Genomic DNA, 17563 nt, shown 5'->3' with positions numbered 1-17563 from the left:
GCATACTGTGCAAGCTCTGGCCAGTGATTCATCCTCAAGACCCAGTAAGCCAGAGGATTTTCGGTGGGAAAGGTGTCCAAGTCTGACCTTGCCCCTAGGTATTCCTGCACCTTGTAAATCAGACGTGGCGATGGTTGCTGGAACCGATCATACCTTGGGGCTGCGGACTAAAAAAATTGTCTGCTTATTTCCGTTTCAACTGGTATTAATCAGTTTTGTTATTCTCGCAGTTTTTTTATATGCTTTTACATCTGTACCCCACTGTTTGTGCATTTTCGAAACGTACTGTCATTTTGTACACCTTATTTGCACTGATTTTGTGTTAATAAAAAATATGTTCAACCTTAAAAAAATTGTCTGAACGCATCGGTCAGATGGCCACCTTCTCCACAGCTCCTTCTGTGATTAACCAAAGCCTCAGCAACACGTTGTCCAGGACCAGGAGTTTGTAACCTTCCAGTCTCTGGGAACGTATTGCACAGACCTTTCTGCAAGGCCTCCCGGAGATGTCTCATCCTCTGCTCCCTCTGCGATGGCAAGATAAGGTCCACAACCTTACCCTTGTACCATGGATCAAGGAGAGTGGCCAGCCAGTAATGGTCCCTCTCCTTGATCCGAAGAATACAAGGATCCTTCTGCAGGCTTTGCAGGATCAGGGAGGCCATGCAGCATAGGTTAGCTGAGGCATTCAGTCCGGACTCCTCTGGGTCACTAAGGACAACATGATCCGCAGCCACCTCCTCCCAGTCACGTAGAGGTCCACGTGTTTCTTGGGACTGTAAATCATCCGTAAAAGACTGCTGCTGCCGATGCTGAGTGCCAGGCTCCACCTCCATGCTGACACAATCATCCTACTCCTCCTCCTCTTCCTGTGTGATGGGTGGGACAGCAGGAACACTGTCTGGGTAAAGGGGGCCTTGAGAGGCAAGGAAGTTCTCCTCTTCCTGCCTCTGTTTGGCCTCAAGTGCCCTGTCCATTATTCCACGCAGCGTATGCTCCAACAGGTGGACAAGAGGTACAGTGTCACTGATGCATGCACTGTCACTGCTCACCATCCTTGTGGCCTCCTAAAACGGTGACAGGTCAGTGCATGCATCCCTGATCATGCCCCACTGGCATGGTGAGAAAAAACCGAGCTCCCCTGACCCTGTCCTGGTGCCGTAGTCGCACAGGTACTCATTGATGGCCCCACTGCGGTGTGTGTAGCCGCTGCAGCATGGCCAACCTTGAGTTCCACCTGGTAGGCATGTCACATAAAAGGCGGTTCTTGGGCAGGTTCAACTCCTTTTGGAGCTCAGCCAGCCGAGCACTAGCATTAAATGATTGGCGGAAATGCACACAGACTTTCCTGGCCTTCCTCAGGACATCCTGTAAGCCCGGGTACCTGCCCAAGAACCGCTGCACCACCAGGTTAAGGACGTGAGCCACACAGGGCATATGGGTCAGTTGTCCCTGTCGAAGGGCGGAGAGGAGGTTGGTGCCAATGTCGCAAACCACCATTCCTGGCTTAAGCTGGCGTGGCGTCAACCACTTTTTGGCCTGCCCCTGCAGAGCTGACAAAATATCTGCCCCAGTGTGGCTCTTGTCCCCCAAACAAACCAGCGCAAGCACGGCATGGCATCTTTTTGCCTGCGTACTTGCGTAGCCCCTTGAACGCCTACGGAGCACATCTGGTTCCGAGGACAGAGCACTGGAAGAGTCCATGGAGGAGGAAGAAGAGGAGGGGGTGGAGAAGAGAGGTGTGTCACAACCAGTAGTAGCATTTTGGAGGCGTGGTGGGGGAACAACCTCCAACACTACTGCACCTTGTCCTGCATCCTTCCCAGCTGCCAGAAGAGTGACCCAATGGGCCGTGAAAGATAGGTAATGTCCCTATCCATGCCTGCTGGACCGTGAGTCAGCGGTAATATGCACCTTACCACTGACTGCCCTGTCCAGCGAGGCAAGGACATTGCCTTCCACATGCCGGTAGAGATCCGGAATCGCAGAGTGCCCGCAAGTACTTGGCTGTAACACACCTAATTCTACACCTTCATTCTTCTCAGTGCAGGTTTCAGAGAGGACTGAAGGTCTAGTGGGGTTGGAGATGCCAGCTGATGAGGAGCAAGGAGAGGTCCGCTTTGTTCTTTGGTGTGGGTCTTTGAGGTAAGCTTGCCAACGAGCTGCATGGTAGGTCAACATATATGTCTGGTCAAGCATGTAGTGCCCAAGCGGCTGATGTTTTGGCCACGCGAGATACGCTTGAGACATATGTTGCAAATAGCAGCGTTGCGATCTGATGCACTCGTCTCAAAAAAGGCCCACACCAAAGAACTTTTAGAATAACGCACAGAAGCAGCGCCCTGCACAGGTGGAGCTCTGCGGTGTGATTCAGTCGGTGTGCTGCCCCTAAGTTGGCCCCCGGAGGGCATCCTGCCTCTTTGGACATGTGCCTCCTCCTCCTCTCTCCTACCAGGCACCCACGTGGAGTCAGTGCCCTCATCATCCCCTCCCTCTTCATCGCTGGAGCAAACCTGGCAGTATGCTACAGCTTGTGGAACATGACTGCCAGATTGCTGTCCTTCTTGAGCATCCCCTCTCTCTTTGCTCACGCTACTGCCTTCCTCTAGCTGAGTATCATCATCAGAGCCTACAAAACACTGGGCATCCTCCTGGAGAATGTACCCAACACTGTGCTCGAAGAGTTCAGGGGACTCCTCAGGAGGACGTGGTGGGTCTAGGGAAGGAGTCACTGATGATGACATTGAGACGAGGAAAGAGGATGCGTTGGCAGCTGCTTTGCTAGTACCCTGAGCCTGGGTGAGAGAGGATGAGGAGGATGAAGAGGGCTTGGTCATCCACTCTACCAAGTCTTCGGCATGATGCGGCTCAACGCGTCCAGCTGCCGAAAATAAGGACAAGCGTGTCCCATGGCCACGTGCTGATGACAATGCACCGTGTCCACGACCAGCACTGTTGTCTCTAGACACAGAGCCTGCTTGCCCTCTTTTATCGGCTCGTGCCTGTCTGCCTCTCCTTGTTGGCCTTCCAGACATGGTAATGGCCTGAAGGGAGATGGGAAAACCAGCAATTGGGTAGTGTATATTATGCTGGAGGCACAGAACACCCGCTAACTCCTGCAGGTGCCTTTATTATAGAACAGGAATTAAAGGGTAGCTACTGGTGTATACTGTGCTGTGCTGGAGGCACACAACACCAACTAACTCCTGAAGATGGCAGATGGCTCAATTAGAGAAGAGCTATATAGGTGGATAATGGTGTATACTGCGGTCAGGGCAGACAGACAACACCCACAATCCCTTACAGCTGACTCAAAGCTCTATTACAGAAGAGCAATATAGCTAGCTATATAGGTGGATATAATGGTGTATACTGCGGTCAGGGCACGCAGACAACACGCACAATCTCCTACAACTGACTGCAAGCTCTATTACAGAAGAGCAATATAGCTAGCTATATAGGTGGATATAATGGTGTATAGTGCAGTCAGGGCACGCAGACAACACACACACACAATCTCCTACAACTGACTGGAAGCTCTATTACAGAAGAGCAATATAGCTAGCTATATAGGTGGATATAATGGTGTATAGTGCGGTCAGGGCACGCAGACAACATGCACAATCTCCTACAACTAACTGGAAGCTCTATTAGAGAAGAGCAATATAGCTAGCTATATAGGTGGATATAATGGTTTATACTGCGCTCAGGGCACGCAGACAGCACCCACAAACTCCTGCAGATTGCTAAAAGCTCAATTACAGAAGAGCAAGAACGCTAAATCGGCCGATAACGAACGGTGTGTACTGTGTTGAAGGTACACAGAGAACACCCACTAACTCCTACAGACGCCAACACACTACACAAGGCCACCACGCTGGTGGCCTTATATAGTGTGGGGCGTGTACTACACAGCTTGAGCTATGATTGGCCACAGGCATCCTGCCTGTGGCCAATCATGGCTCTCCTCGCTGCCGGCGCTGTGATTGGCCAAATTGCATTTTGTTGCGAAACGCGTAGGGATGAGCGTCACGCTAAACATCACCTCGTGTTCAGTGTCCAGGCAGGACGGGTTTGTCCGTGTGCGTCCGGCCGGCGCGACGGATTTAAGGCTTTGAAACTTCAATGATATTGTAAGTGTTAAGCCGCGTACACACGTAGCCGTTTGTCCGACGTACTTAGTCTGGCGGACTTCCTGCCAGACTGTCCGTCTGACTTTCCGAACAGGCTACTTGCCCACACACGGCACTTTTTCAGCGGACTAATACGGTGTACTAAGTCCGCCGTACTATCCGCCCTACTTTTGAAATGAACGGACTCGCCCACACACGCGGAGGAAAGTCTGCTCATTTGGAGCGCGTCTCCAGGTAGGCGGGGCCCGCGAAGGAGACACTGCTGGCCCCGCCGCCTGGTATGGACTTAAAGGGAACCCCAACGCAGAAAAAAATTGGCGTGGGGGTCCCCCCAAAGTCCACAACGGACCCTTGTCCGAGCACGCTACCCGGCCGGCCAGGAAAGGAGGGGCGAGCGAACACCCCCCCCCTCCTGAGCCGTACCAGGCCGTGTGCCCTCAACATGGGGGGTGCCTTGGGGAAGGGGGGGGCGCGCGGCCCCCCCACCCCAAAGCACCTTGGGTTCATGTCACATGGGTTGATGTCACATGGTGACCCCCGCCCCCTTATGATGTCACAGTCCTGGAGGATGCTGGGACTGTCGCCATGTGACATGAACCCATGTGACATCCACCGAAGACCCCGCCCCTTGTCCCTATATAAGTCGCCGCGTGCCTGGTCCCTGTCATTGTGAGTGGAGGACTCGGCAAGGCAACATCTGAAGAAGAAGAGAAGAACAGAAGAACGGAAGGCGGCGGCGACAGCGGCGGCGATAGAAGACCGGGCCACCGCCTGTAAAAGAGCTAGAAGAAGGCGCGGTGGCCCGGCAGAAGAACCGAAGAGGGGGACAAGACCCCCGAAGTCGGAAGAAGAGGCCGCGGCGACGAAGAAGAATGCCGGGCTCCTCTGCTAGTAAAAGAGCTACAAGAAGATAGCGGAGGAGTCCGGCGAGAAGACCCCCGAAGACGGAAGACCCCCGGAGCTGTGCAATAAATTATTTTATCTTGTGTGTTGTGTTTTTTTTTTGTACTTTATTTGACAGGTGAATGGGTAGGGGTACATTGTACCCCATACTCATTCACATAGGGTGGGGGGGCCGGTATCCGGGGGCCCCCTTATTAAAGGGGGCTCCCGGATTCCAATAAGCCCCCCGCCCGCAGACCCCGACAACCAATGGCCAGGGTTATCGGGAAGAGGCCCTTGTCCTCATCAACATGGGGACAAGGCACTTTGGGGTGGGGGGCCGCGCGGCCCCCCCTTCCCCAAGGCACCCCCATGTTGAGGGCGCGCGGCCTGGTACGGCTCAGGAGGGGGGGGGGGGCGCTCGCTCGCCCCTCCTTTCCTGGCCGGCCGGGTAGCGTGCTCGGACAAGGGTCTGTTGTGGACTTTGGGGGGACCCCCACGCCGATTTTTTTCGGGGTTGGGGTTCCCCTTTAAGTCCATACCAGGTGGCGGGGCCAGCGGCGTCTCCTTCGCGGGCCCCGTCTACATGCAGACCCGCTCGAAATGAGTGGACTTTTCTCCGGACGGGAAAAGTCCGCTCATTTCAAAAGTACGGCGGACTGGCATACACACGGCCAGATTGTCCGCCGAAATGCGAGTCCGGCGGGAAGATTGGAGTGTAAAACTTCTTTCTAAGTCCGCCGTACTTTCGGGTCAAAAAATATGCCGGAGGCTACACACGGGGGGATTGTCTGGCGGACTTGAGTTTGCCAGACTTTTCCACCCGCTTGTTTGATCGTGTGTACGCGGCATTATTTTATAGTCTTAAAGTTTTTTAATAAAGGGTTTTTACACTATTGGAGCCCTTTTTCTTTTTCATTGGTGTACGCTTTTGAGCCTTCCTAATTTGTGAGAAGTATCCATCCATTCGTATATGGAGAGGACGATGTAAAGGTGAACAGAAAGGATTCATTTGGAGTGGGGGACAACCTTATATTTACATGCTCACTGTGATCCTCTGTAGTGGGGGATCATGAAGTTCCGGTAAGAAGTGACTTCAGATACATGGTGGTGGATTGAACACTTTTTGTGCATAGAGGACTTTGCTTGTATCTAATCCTTTAAGGACTGGCCTCTTTTTTTCATTTGTTCAATATTTTGTGTTTATTTGGAGAATTTTTAGTTCACAGGTGTTTTTAGATGTGATCACCTGATATATGATTTATATAATTTTTGCACACTAAATTGTGACCTGCCCACTTAAGGGTGTGGCTGGGAAGAACATCTATATTGCTTATTTCCCCATTGGCTGGGGGTAGAATAACACTGCCTTTATATTGTTTTCATACCGTCACTTTAATCTGTTAGAGTGCTCTTAGCGCGGCTCTATATATATATTTTCTCTAATTGTTTTTCTGTAATATGTGATACAGCTGAGCCGCAGCTGATTTCAGTAATTTGAAAGTTATTTGGTATATATTGTTCACTTACCTTAGCGCAGTTTTCACCTTATTTCTTTTTGTTATGTTGATTGCCTATCCTCTTCCTCCTCCGCTGATATCTTGGAAGAACATTTTTGGTTCTGGGTGATGCCACCCGTCCAATTTTTAAGCCTCTGTTTAACAGGGGCATTTAATTACAATTTTTGATGCAATGCTTTGCAGCAGGGCTCATTCCTGCACTACAACTAGAGTATATGGGAGAGGTTGCAGTGTCGTGGCACCAGCACCAGTGCCTAAGGCTCAATTTTTCAGCCCCTGTTTAACAGGGCCATGTAATTACAATTCTTGATATAATATTTCACAGCAGGGCCCGTTCCTGTGCCCACCGAGAGTAACTGTGAGGACTTATAGTGTTGTGGCCCCAGCACCACAACCACCAAAGGCCCAATTTTTCTACCACTGTTCAACAATGGCATGTAATTACAATTCTTGATATAATCGTTCACAGCAGGGCGCTCCAGCGCCCACCAAGAGTCACTTTGAGGGCTTACAATGTTGTGGCAACACCAACACCTTAGGCCCCCATTTCTGCAGAGTATATAGGGCAGGCCCCTACTTTCAAACATCCAACTTACAAACGTCTGCTACTTGCAAACGGAAGGAGACAACAGGAAGTGAGATGAAAAAAGACAGACGGCAAAACAAATTATACAGGGGTGATAACCCTTCCCTATGTTTTCCAAAAAGCTTAAAAATACATTTTTTGACTTGAGCTACACTTTAAAAATGTACCAGTTCAAAATTACAAACAGATTCTACTTAACACAACAAACCTACACAGTCCCTGTCTTGTTTGCACTGCCTGTATACTGCTGTTCTGAGTATATAGGGCCTGGGGGCCACACGTATTTCCTTTTTTTAATATGGGTACGGGGTTCCCCTTAATATCTGTACAAGACCCAAAGGGGCTGGTAATGGGCGGGGGGGAGGTACCCATGCCATTTTTCTCAATGATTTTCATCCATATTGCCGGAACCAGATATTACATTAAAACCGCGAGCAGTTTTAAATGACTTTTTTTTCAGTTAAATGTCATTTTGTGCAGGGACTGTTCTAAACACGGGAAACACGTGCCACTTCACAGGCATACTATAGACACCCCCCAGGCACCATATTTAAAGGAATATTTCACTTTTTTTTTACTTTAATCTTCTTTAAAATCAGTGCTCCCGCCAAAACGGCCATTTTTAAAAACATTTTAGGCATTGACCCATGTCCCCTGGGGCAGGAGCCAGGTCCCCAAACCCTTTTTAGGACAGTAACTTGCATATTAGCCATTAAAATGAGCACTTTTTATTTCGAACGTTCGAGTCCCATAGACTTCAATGGGGTTCTAAAGTTCGTACGAATTTGCGGTCCGTTCAAAAGTTCTGATGCGAACCGAACTGGGGGATGTTCGGCTCGTTCCTAGTCACCAGCCCATCAGAGTACCTGAGTACCTGTCTCCAGCCCATCAGAGTACTCGGGTACCTATTTGCAGCCCATGCCTCATAGAATATATACGTTGGGGTGTTTGCTTTCCAAAATGGGGTCATTTTGTGGGCAATTCCATTGTCCTGGTGCACCAGGACCTTCAAAAGTGTAATAGGTGGTTGAGAAATGAGAAGTGTCATTTTTGCTCGTAGAAAGTCTGAAGGTGCCACTTCAATGTTGGTCCTCTGTATGTGGCCAGGCTATGTAAAAGTCTCACACATGTGGTATTGCAATTTGCCATACTCGTAAAGAGTAGCAGAATGTATTTTGGGGTGTAATTTGTTATGTGCATATGCTGTGTATGAGAAATAACCTGATAATATGACAATTTTGTAAAAAAACTAAAAATCTTCATTTTGCAAAGGATTGTGGGAAAAAAATTACAACTTAAAAAAACTCACCATGCTATTTACTTAATACCTTGGAATGTCTACTTTCTAAAAAGGGGTCATTTGGGGGGGTATTTGTACTTTCCTGACTTAGGCCCCTGTAACAGGTATGGACCAGGTTGGGCAAAGCGGGCTTGCATGGCGATCAACTCAGATCAGATATACATATGTATAATGGATGATTTTTGGGGACAAAACTGTGACTATTGGGAATCAGTGGGATGGAGTACTGGAGCAGGCTGGGGGTATCAACCACAGAGCGCCTTAAAAAGGAAAGATCACATGGGGAAGCCCCTCATTAAATGTATGTCCATCTGGAAGTCAGGGTGTAGTGATGACGGAGAAAGACTTGTTTTAAACATTGAGAACCCCACCTCTGGTGATGCAGGACTTTACTTGTCAGGCAGGCATCATTGAAGGCCGTCTGCATGACTGGCCAAAAAACATGTCCTGCTTTAATTTGGCATAGGCTGAGTAAGTCTCTTCAGGCAGCTGAGTAAGTTTCTTGTATCTGCACTATCCTGCGGTAGAAGGGCATAGGCTGTTTCTCTGGGTCAGGCAAACTTGTCACTAAGGTCGCTGCTTGTGATGGGGTAAAAGCGACATACATCACCGGTGCCCCTTCTGGTAACTGAGACTGGTGTTGGGGCAGGGAAGGGGCACTGTTCCTTTACGGTTGTCAACATACGTTTGAGATCCTCTCGGAACTGTGAGTCCAGAGCCGGATTGGGGGTTAAATCAGCAGGTGGCCTTGCTAGCCAGCCCCGAGACAAAGTCGGGTGGATCTGCACCCCAGGCCGTAGCCTTCCTGGGGGCTGGTCAGGAGGACCAGGACCATGGAGTCAGAACATACTTCTGGAACGGAACCCCCCGAACCACGTGACATCTGCATCTTAAATAGCCTCTCCCAGAAAGCACAACAAGAGTCACACTCCCACTGGGCGGGCTCCGAGAGAAAGCAACCTTAAAGCACCCAACCAGACTATGGTTGCACGCCTGCCAAAAGGGACAGTACCCCCTATGGCCAGGCTGAACATCCTATAGTCCAGTCAGACTGATGCTGAGATCCAAATTTGGAACAATCATACCCAAACCAAACTGCAGTTCAGATGTAACATTAACTTTCAAAACATATAGTGCCTGCTCTTCAGGAGCCGGCGCTACATTAGTATAATAGTTGCTGACCAGATTATCTAACCCAGCTTGTTGACCGTATTACACATTAGCCACTGCAGGAAAGACTAAGGAGCTGGGACATTACGAAAAATTACACTTGTTGCTAGGCAGAATAATGGGGATGGGGATCCATGAAGAAGTCACGTGGTATGACGTAACGCGTAGGGAGTGGCCGTAGGACAAACCGGAAGTAGCGTAAGATTGGCGGTACACGCCAGATCTCTATCTGTTTGAATTTCTTTTTTAAATGTGAGAGTCTATTGCTTTCTCTTAATAAACTTGTTTAGTTATTGAAACCACTACACGATTGGAGTCCCCTCTCTCTCTCCCTTCTCTCCTCCCCTCTGTGTTCTTTTTAAGTTTTATACCACGGAAATACAAGTCTACAGCTGCAGTATTACATACAAGAGGTGGAAATGGCCCTCTAGTGGCAGAAGTGTATACTACATGCTTAATCTACAATTCCTTGGTTATTGTACACAGAGAAGTAAAGGAGAAGTTTTTTGGGGTTATCTTCATTTTGCCTGATTATTCCATCTTGAGGTGAGAGTTCTGAGAGCCTGGATTTATATATTTTGGAACATTGGGTCCCGTTCTTTCTCTTGTTTTTCACCATATACCTTCACTCATCGGTGTGTCTATTTATATGATTTTTTATTGACTCTTGTTTTTCATATAATTTATATTTATCATCCATTTTTTCAGTGGCACGATTTGCGCAGGACTCTTTATTTTATTCATTAAGTATTTGCAGATTTTCTCAAACTGTGCCAGTCTCTCTAAAACCAATAATCTCTCCCCACCTGAAATAAAGTCACTGCAATTCTTGATGGGGGCAAAAGACATAGTCATTAAATTGGCAGACAAGGGTGGAGGGATAGTGCTACAAAACAAAGACAACTACATGTGTGAAGCAAAGAGATTGCTTTCTGATGGCACTACGTATATGAAAATTGCTAGAGACCTTACTCTCTTTCTATTCTAAAGAAGAAGTCGATTCTCTAGTAACTTCAGCATTACAGGATGGTATTATGAATAAAATGGAAAAATCTTTTTTACGTTAAGATTTCTATCAGGTGCCATATTTTTACCACCTCCCTAAGGTTCACAAAAACGTATAACCCCCCCCCCCCCCCCCCCAGGCAGACCCATTGTGGCCTCAATGGATAGCGTGACCACAGGGCTAAGTCTTTACATTGACCAATTTTTACAGCCCATAGTGCATCAGCTGCAGTCCTATATTAGGGATGGGACACATCTTTTGGAATTACTGTCTTCATACAGGTGGGAGCCGACTTACGTATGGCTCTCACTTGATGTGAGCTCTTTGTATACATACATCCCCCATGCCTTTTGCCTAATGGTCTTGGAGCACTTTTTAGCCCAAGAACCATTGATCAATTCCCAACAGGCCTCTTTTATTATAGAAGCTACACATTTCTGTCAAACACACAACTATTTCAATTTCGATGGAGATTTTTATTTACAGGGCACAGCAATGGGTGCTAATTTTGCCCCCTCATACGCAAACCTAGCAATGGGTTTGTGGAAGAATCATCATATCCTCCGAAATAATCCTTTTTCGGCTAATATTGTTATCTTTGGGCGATATATAGATGACATAATTGTCATTTGGGGCAGTACACCTGATTCTATCAATCCTTTTCTAAATTGCTGACAACCAGTATGGTCTGTCTTTTACTTCAGTAACTGATAAAAAATACCCTGGCCTTTCTAGATTTAGAACTAGGTCATGATGATGAGGATTCCACTACTATTCTTGCAAAAAATGATATCAAACCGACTGTCGGAAACTCGTACTTGCATCACAACAGTTGCCATTACCCGAAATGGATTGCCAACATCCCTAAGGGACAATTCTGATGTTTTTGACAGAATTGCACAAGAGATAGTGACTACATCGATCAGAGTACCCCATTAAAGTGATAAACAATATCCTGAGCACCTTGTAGATCAAGCATACAACTACTACCTCAAAGGCAAACCTCCTAAAAAGACCCTGAAGATCACTCAGTCCGATTCATCACTACACTCCACTTTCCGTTTAAAAAGATGGAAAATATACTGGCCAAACATTGGGACATCTTATTACAAGATCCCAACTTTAGAACTGTCATCCCTGAACATCCTAGAGTGAGCTATCGCAGAGCGCTGAAAGTAAAAGTTAGAATTGATCCTAGCAAAATCACACCTAGTATAGTTCAGTCTACCAAGCCAGTACTCATACCACTGGTAGGAATGTACCAGTGTCATAAGACTCTTTGCAAGACCTGCAAATTTCTCAGATAGGGTCAAAAATCCTTCAGCACGAAAGGCAAAACCTATTTATTGAAAGATTTCTACAACTGCTCATTAGACTCCGTGGTGTATGGGCTCACCTGTCCATGCGGCCTAATTTATGTAGGCCGAACTATACGAGTCCTATAGGAGAAGGCTTGGTGAGCATAGGAGACTCATTGAAGGAGGGACTTACCCACATAGTGTCCCAAGACGTTTTCAGAGGCCCACCAACATTCCACCAATGGCCTACAAGTGTGGGTCATTTAACACATACCCAGTTACCTCTCTGTTGCTGAACATTTCAAGAAACTTTGTGCTAGAGAAACGTTCTGGATTTATAACCTTGATGCCCTCTCGCCCAGTGGCTTTAACAAGTACATTGACATTTTTGACTATTAAATAGAGATAAATATTTTATATCCTAATAGCCACACATTACCATATATAACTTTTTAACCCTGTATTTATTTTACTCTAGGTTTCTTATTATGGGGGAGGCGGGATCTGATTTTGTAAGTATTAATAGTGATATGATCTAGTGATAACCCTATTCATATTTTAAAGTTATACATTTCATATATATAGATTTATTTTTTTAGTGGGGACTATTATTAAATGTCTGTAGGTGTGCGCCCTTATGTACCTATACTGTATGTGAGCATGTATATATCTATAGAGAGTTAAATACTACAGATAACCCCCATTCCTTTTTTCTTTCCTCATATAAAATAAAACCTGTCCGATTTGGACGTCACTGAACAGTTTGGAGTGCCTGTAGTCAGTGTTGTACAGGAAGTAGTAGGTAGGGATGTATGAAGGGGACAGTCTACTAGATAATAAAATATCACTCTGAGGGGGAGGGGCAGAATTTTCTGATGCCCCCCCCCCCCCCGGGAATAACACATAGAACCCCCGATTACCTCATCATCGGCGGTGATGTCATGGGATGGAAGCCTGGGAAATGGACCCGAACAGACCTGAGGAGAGGGAAGAGATGATCGGTCAGAAGATGGCGGCAGACGACCCCACAGACATGACGGGTCTATTTATAGAAAATGTGTACAGATATTCGTCCTGAGAGACTTCATGTACATTCGTTCTGGGAGAATTAACCAACTGTTGATGGATTGATGATGATAATTCCATATGATTATTATCACCATCACCAGTCTATGGGATTATTATCCTGGGGCTCATCTATCTAATTGTAATTCAATGAAGATGCCCAAAGATCGGTCGTGTTTTTTTTGATCGGCCAACAAGCTGATTAAAAAAAAGAAAGGAACAGATTCCTCCGCCCACAAAATACTTGGAATAAAAGTGGGCGGAGCTCCAGAGTTCTCACTCTTTCTGCTGCTTCTGGATCATCACAAAGTGTTTCTTCTCCAGAGAAATTACGTTCAGTTTCTTCACTGAATTCTCCGTACTTTTATTCCATGCATAATACTTTTATATACATTTCATAATCTATTAGCGCTCATTCCATCTGCAGGTGAGAGGCGGCGCCCGCTGACTTATATTATTAACAATCATAAGAACATTCGTCCCAAAGAGAAAACACCTGAAGAACATTCGATTTTCCCCATCCTCACACCCGCTGGATCCCTCGTACACAACGAATGTACATGGAGTAGTGCTGGGCGAATAGTTCTGGAGATTCTTTTATAAATAGACCCCAAAGTGTCACCTCCATTCCCGTACCTGGCAAGGGACCCTTCTTGGCCATCTGCAGCACGGGAGTTCTGTGGTGGTCTCCATTATGGGGATCTTGCTGGGTTCTGCTGGGACTGTCAGATTACCGGAATCCATCGACTTCTACAGAATAAAACACAGATTTATCATTCGGTGATGACAAGGACCGGGCAGGACCGGCTTTTCTTCTACAATGGGAATCAACACTTTCAAACCAAAATTAAATTTTATTAGAGCAAGACCTCTATCCACTCCCCCCCTCCAGGGATACATATAGTTGATCGTTATTTTATATAGAGTGATGTTCCTGTCACCTGGGTGGCACGGTGATCACAGCACACACATGGGCGGGTCTGATGACAGGACGGGAGGGCTCTGGGTCATAGGAAGTAGTGACGGGGATGCCAAGACCCCGCCTCCAGTATGGCCCATGTACCCACCTCCAGGGGGCGCAATGGAGTAGAGCAGCCAAAATCCGTAACAACCAATCAACTTTTAGCTTTCCTTATTAAAGCTAAACTGAACAAGCTGAAGTTAGAGGCTGATTGGTTACTATACAGAGCGGCTCCGGATTCTGTCTGCTCCAGTCTAAGACCCCTTTCACACTGAAGGTGTTTTTCAAGCGTTTTAGTGCTAGAAATAACGCCTGTAAAGCATCTGAAAACTGCCTCCCCATTGACTTCAATGTGTGCTTTCACACTGGGGCGGTGCGCTTCCGGGACGGTAGGAAAGGTCTTGCAAACAGGATCTTTGGGGTTGCTTGGGAGCGCTATAAATAGTGTTCCCAAAACGCCCATCAGCTATGAGTAAGCACCATGTTTAGTGTGAAACGCGTCAGCTGTTTTTGGTTCTATATTACTTTGCTGTGACATGTACAGTGTGATCCTGATGTTCTAATAAAGGCATGATAAATTTCATTTGGCGTGTGGCTGTCCAGAATTTTCTACTCACCTTGATTTGCTATATGCATTAGCCGGCACCTGGGGCTCTTCATTTCCTGGAGGAAAAACCTTTTTGTTTCATCAGACCTACCTGGAGCAGTGGTAACCCCATCTCTTTACCCAAAACGCCCCTGCGCATTGAAATGAATGGGCCTCAGTGTGAAAGTAGCCTTAGTATGGTTCAGGAGGGGCGCTCACTCGTCCCCTCCCTTTCCTGACCTGCATCCTCAGATAAGGGTCTGGTATGGATTTTAGGGGGGACCCCACATCATTTTTTTATTTTGGTATGGGGTTCCCCTTAAAATCCATACCAAACCAAAAGGGCCTGGCATGGACTGGGAAACTGGGAAGGGGGACCCCCCACACAGTTTTTTTTTGTATTGGCTTGCATCCACGAGTCAATTTAAATGTAATCTTATTTTTCTTTAGAAATGTCAGTTTTGCTGCAGCAGGTTCTATACATGGTAGAGATGTTCCACTTTACATGCAGACTAATGCCGCGTACACACGATCAAACAATCCGGTTGAAAAGTCTGCCGGACATTCCCCCCGTGTGTGGGCTCCGGCAGACTTTTTTTTTACCCAAAAGTCCGGCGGACTAAGAAAGTAGCTTTGCACCATAATATGTCCGCTAGACTCGCAGTCTGGCGGACAATACGGCCGTGTGTGTGCTAGTCCACCGAACTTTTGAAATTAATGGACTTTTCCCGCACGGAGAAAAGTCAGTTCATTTTGAGCGCGGCTCCAGGTAGCTGGGATGAGCGAAGGATGCGTCGCTGGCCCCATCACCTGGTATGGACTTAAAGGGGAAGCCCTACACCGAAAAAACTGCGTGGGGGTCCCCCCCAGGTCCATATCAGACCCTTATCCGAGCACGCAACCCGGCCGGTCAGGAAAGGGGGTGGGGACGAGCGAGCCCCCCCCTTCCTGAGCTGTACCAGAACGCGTGCCCTCAGCATGGGGGGGTACTTTGGGGAAGGGGGGCCGCGCGACCCCCCACCCCAAAGCACCTTGTCCCCATGTTGATGAGGACAAGGACCTCTTCCCGACAACCCTGGCCGTTGGTTGTCAGGGTCTGCGGGTGGGGGGCTTATCTGAATCCGTGAGCCCCCTTTAATAAGGGGGCCCCTGAATCCCGGCCCCCCACCCTATGTAAATGAGTATGGGGTACAATGTTTAGAACTTGCTGCTCTGTACGGGGGGTGAGTTGCACATAACACCGCCGTCTGGACACACGGGACACACTCGATTAGTGTGGTTGTATTTTAACAATGGATGGGTCACATTATCAGCTTTAAACACCAGGAGAAGGCGACTCACACCCACAAGAGTCAGTAAATGACCGCACACAAAAGGATCAGATAGAAAATAATATTACAATATGGGACAGGAAGTGAAGGGAAATCTCCTGCCAGGGTCACACCCCCCTCAGTGTTGTACAGGAAGTAGTAGGTAGGGATGTATAAAGGGGTCAGTCTACTAGACAATGAAATATCACTCAGAGGGAGGGGCAGAATTTCCTGATGTCCCCCCCCCCCCTCCCCCGATTACCTGATCATCGGGTGAAATTATTCTTGAAAGCCCTCCTGAACAGACCTGTGGAGAGGGAAGAGATGATCGGTATTAGTAAAGTGACGGATCGGTCAGAAGATGGCGGCAGACGACCCCACAGACATGACGGGTCTATTTATAGAAAATGTGTACAGATATTCGTCCTGAGAGACTTCATGTACATTCGTTCTGGGAGAATTAACCAACTGTTGATGGATTGATGATGATCATTCCATATGATTATTATCACCATCACCAGTCTATGGGATTATTATCCTGGGGCTCATCTATCTAATTGTAATCCAATAAAGATGCCCAAAGATCGGTCGTGTTTTTTTTGATCGGCCAACCGGCTGATAAAAAAAAAAAGAAAGGAACAGATTCCTCCGCCCACAAAATACTTTATGGAATAAAAGTGGGCGGAGCTCCAGAGTTCTCACTCTTTCTGCTGCTTCTGGATCATCACAAAGTGTTTCTTCTCCAGAGAAATCACCTTCAGTTTCTTCTCTGAATTCTCCGTACTTTTATTCCATGCATAATACTTTTATATACATTTCATAATCTATTAGCGCTCATTCCATCTGCAGGTGAGAGGCGGCGCCCGCTGACTTATATTATTAATAATCATAATAACATTCGTCCCAAAGAGAAAACACCTGAAGAACATTCGATTTTCCCCATCCTCACACCCGCTGGATCCCTCGTACACAACGAATGTACATGGAGTAGTGCTGGGCGAATAGTTCTGGAGATTCTTTTATAAATAGACCCCAAAGTGTCCCCTCCATTCCCGTACCTTGCAAGGGGGCTTTAATGGCCATCCGCAGCACGGGAGTTGCTCCCCGTTCCTCTCGCTGGGTTCTGCTGGGACTGTCAGATCTCCGGAATCCATCGACTTCTACAGAATAAAACACAGATTTATCATTCGGTGATGACAAGGAGCGGGCAGGACCGGCTTTTCTTCTACAATTGGGAATCAACATTTCAAAGTAAAACTGCATTTTATTACAGAGCAAAACCTCCATCCCCTCCCCCCCACTGATACATATAGTCAATCGTTATTTTATATAGAATGATGTTCCTGTCACCTGCGTGGCACAGAGATCACCGCACACACATGGGCGGGTCTGATGACAGGACGGGAGGGCTCGAGGTCATAGGAAGTAATGACTGGTATACCAAGACCCCGCCTCCAGTATGGCCCATGTACCCGCCTCCAGGGGGCGCAATGGACACATTGTATATCTCCAAGTAACACAGACAGACGCTGGTATCTCATTGAACTTAGCAGGATCCTCCATAGAATGCTCTACTGCTTTCATTTATACTGTAAACATAAATAACAAAAGGAAGGTGGTGGCTTCAGAATCAGCCAATCAGACACTTGTATTCTTTCTAAAGAACCAATCACACACATGTATATATTCAAATAGACTTGCAGTAGTGACGTGTGCAGACGGTCACGTGCAGAGCCATGCGGCCAG

At 47.3% G+C, this 17563-nt stretch overlaps 1 protein-coding gene across 8 annotated transcripts in view; it reads right to left on the bottom strand.

Moving 5' to 3' along the window:
- Window positions 1-17563, bottom strand: part of LOC143997805 (uncharacterized) — a 149747-nt gene that overhangs the window by 83349 nt on the left and 48835 nt on the right. For 5 of the 8 annotated variants that reach the window (XM_077493612.1, XM_077493617.1, XM_077493618.1 and 2 more), the window contains 4 exons: window positions 16876-16977; window positions 16080-16124; window positions 13597-13710; window positions 12816-12872 (listed from right to left, as the gene is read on the bottom strand). In XM_077493612.1, coding sequence (XP_077349738.1) covers window positions 12816-12872; window positions 13597-13710; window positions 16080-16124; window positions 16876-16977 — 318 coding nt within the window. The remainder of the gene's footprint in view (window positions 1-12815; window positions 12873-13596; window positions 13711-16079; window positions 16125-16875; window positions 16978-17563) is intronic. The other 3 variants (XM_077493616.1, XM_077493615.1, XM_077493614.1) reach the window with 3 other exon arrangements.

The sequence above is a fragment of the Lithobates pipiens genome, unplaced genomic scaffold (genome assembly GCF_037356315.1).
Source record: "Lithobates pipiens isolate NorthernLeopardFrog02 unplaced genomic scaffold, aLitPip1_a1.2 Scaffold_19, whole genome shotgun sequence".
Taxonomy (NCBI): domain Eukaryota; kingdom Metazoa; phylum Chordata; class Amphibia; order Anura; family Ranidae; genus Lithobates; species Lithobates pipiens.
The sequence above is the reverse complement of the archived record's forward strand: the minus strand, read 5'-3'. Positions and strand labels throughout refer to the sequence as shown.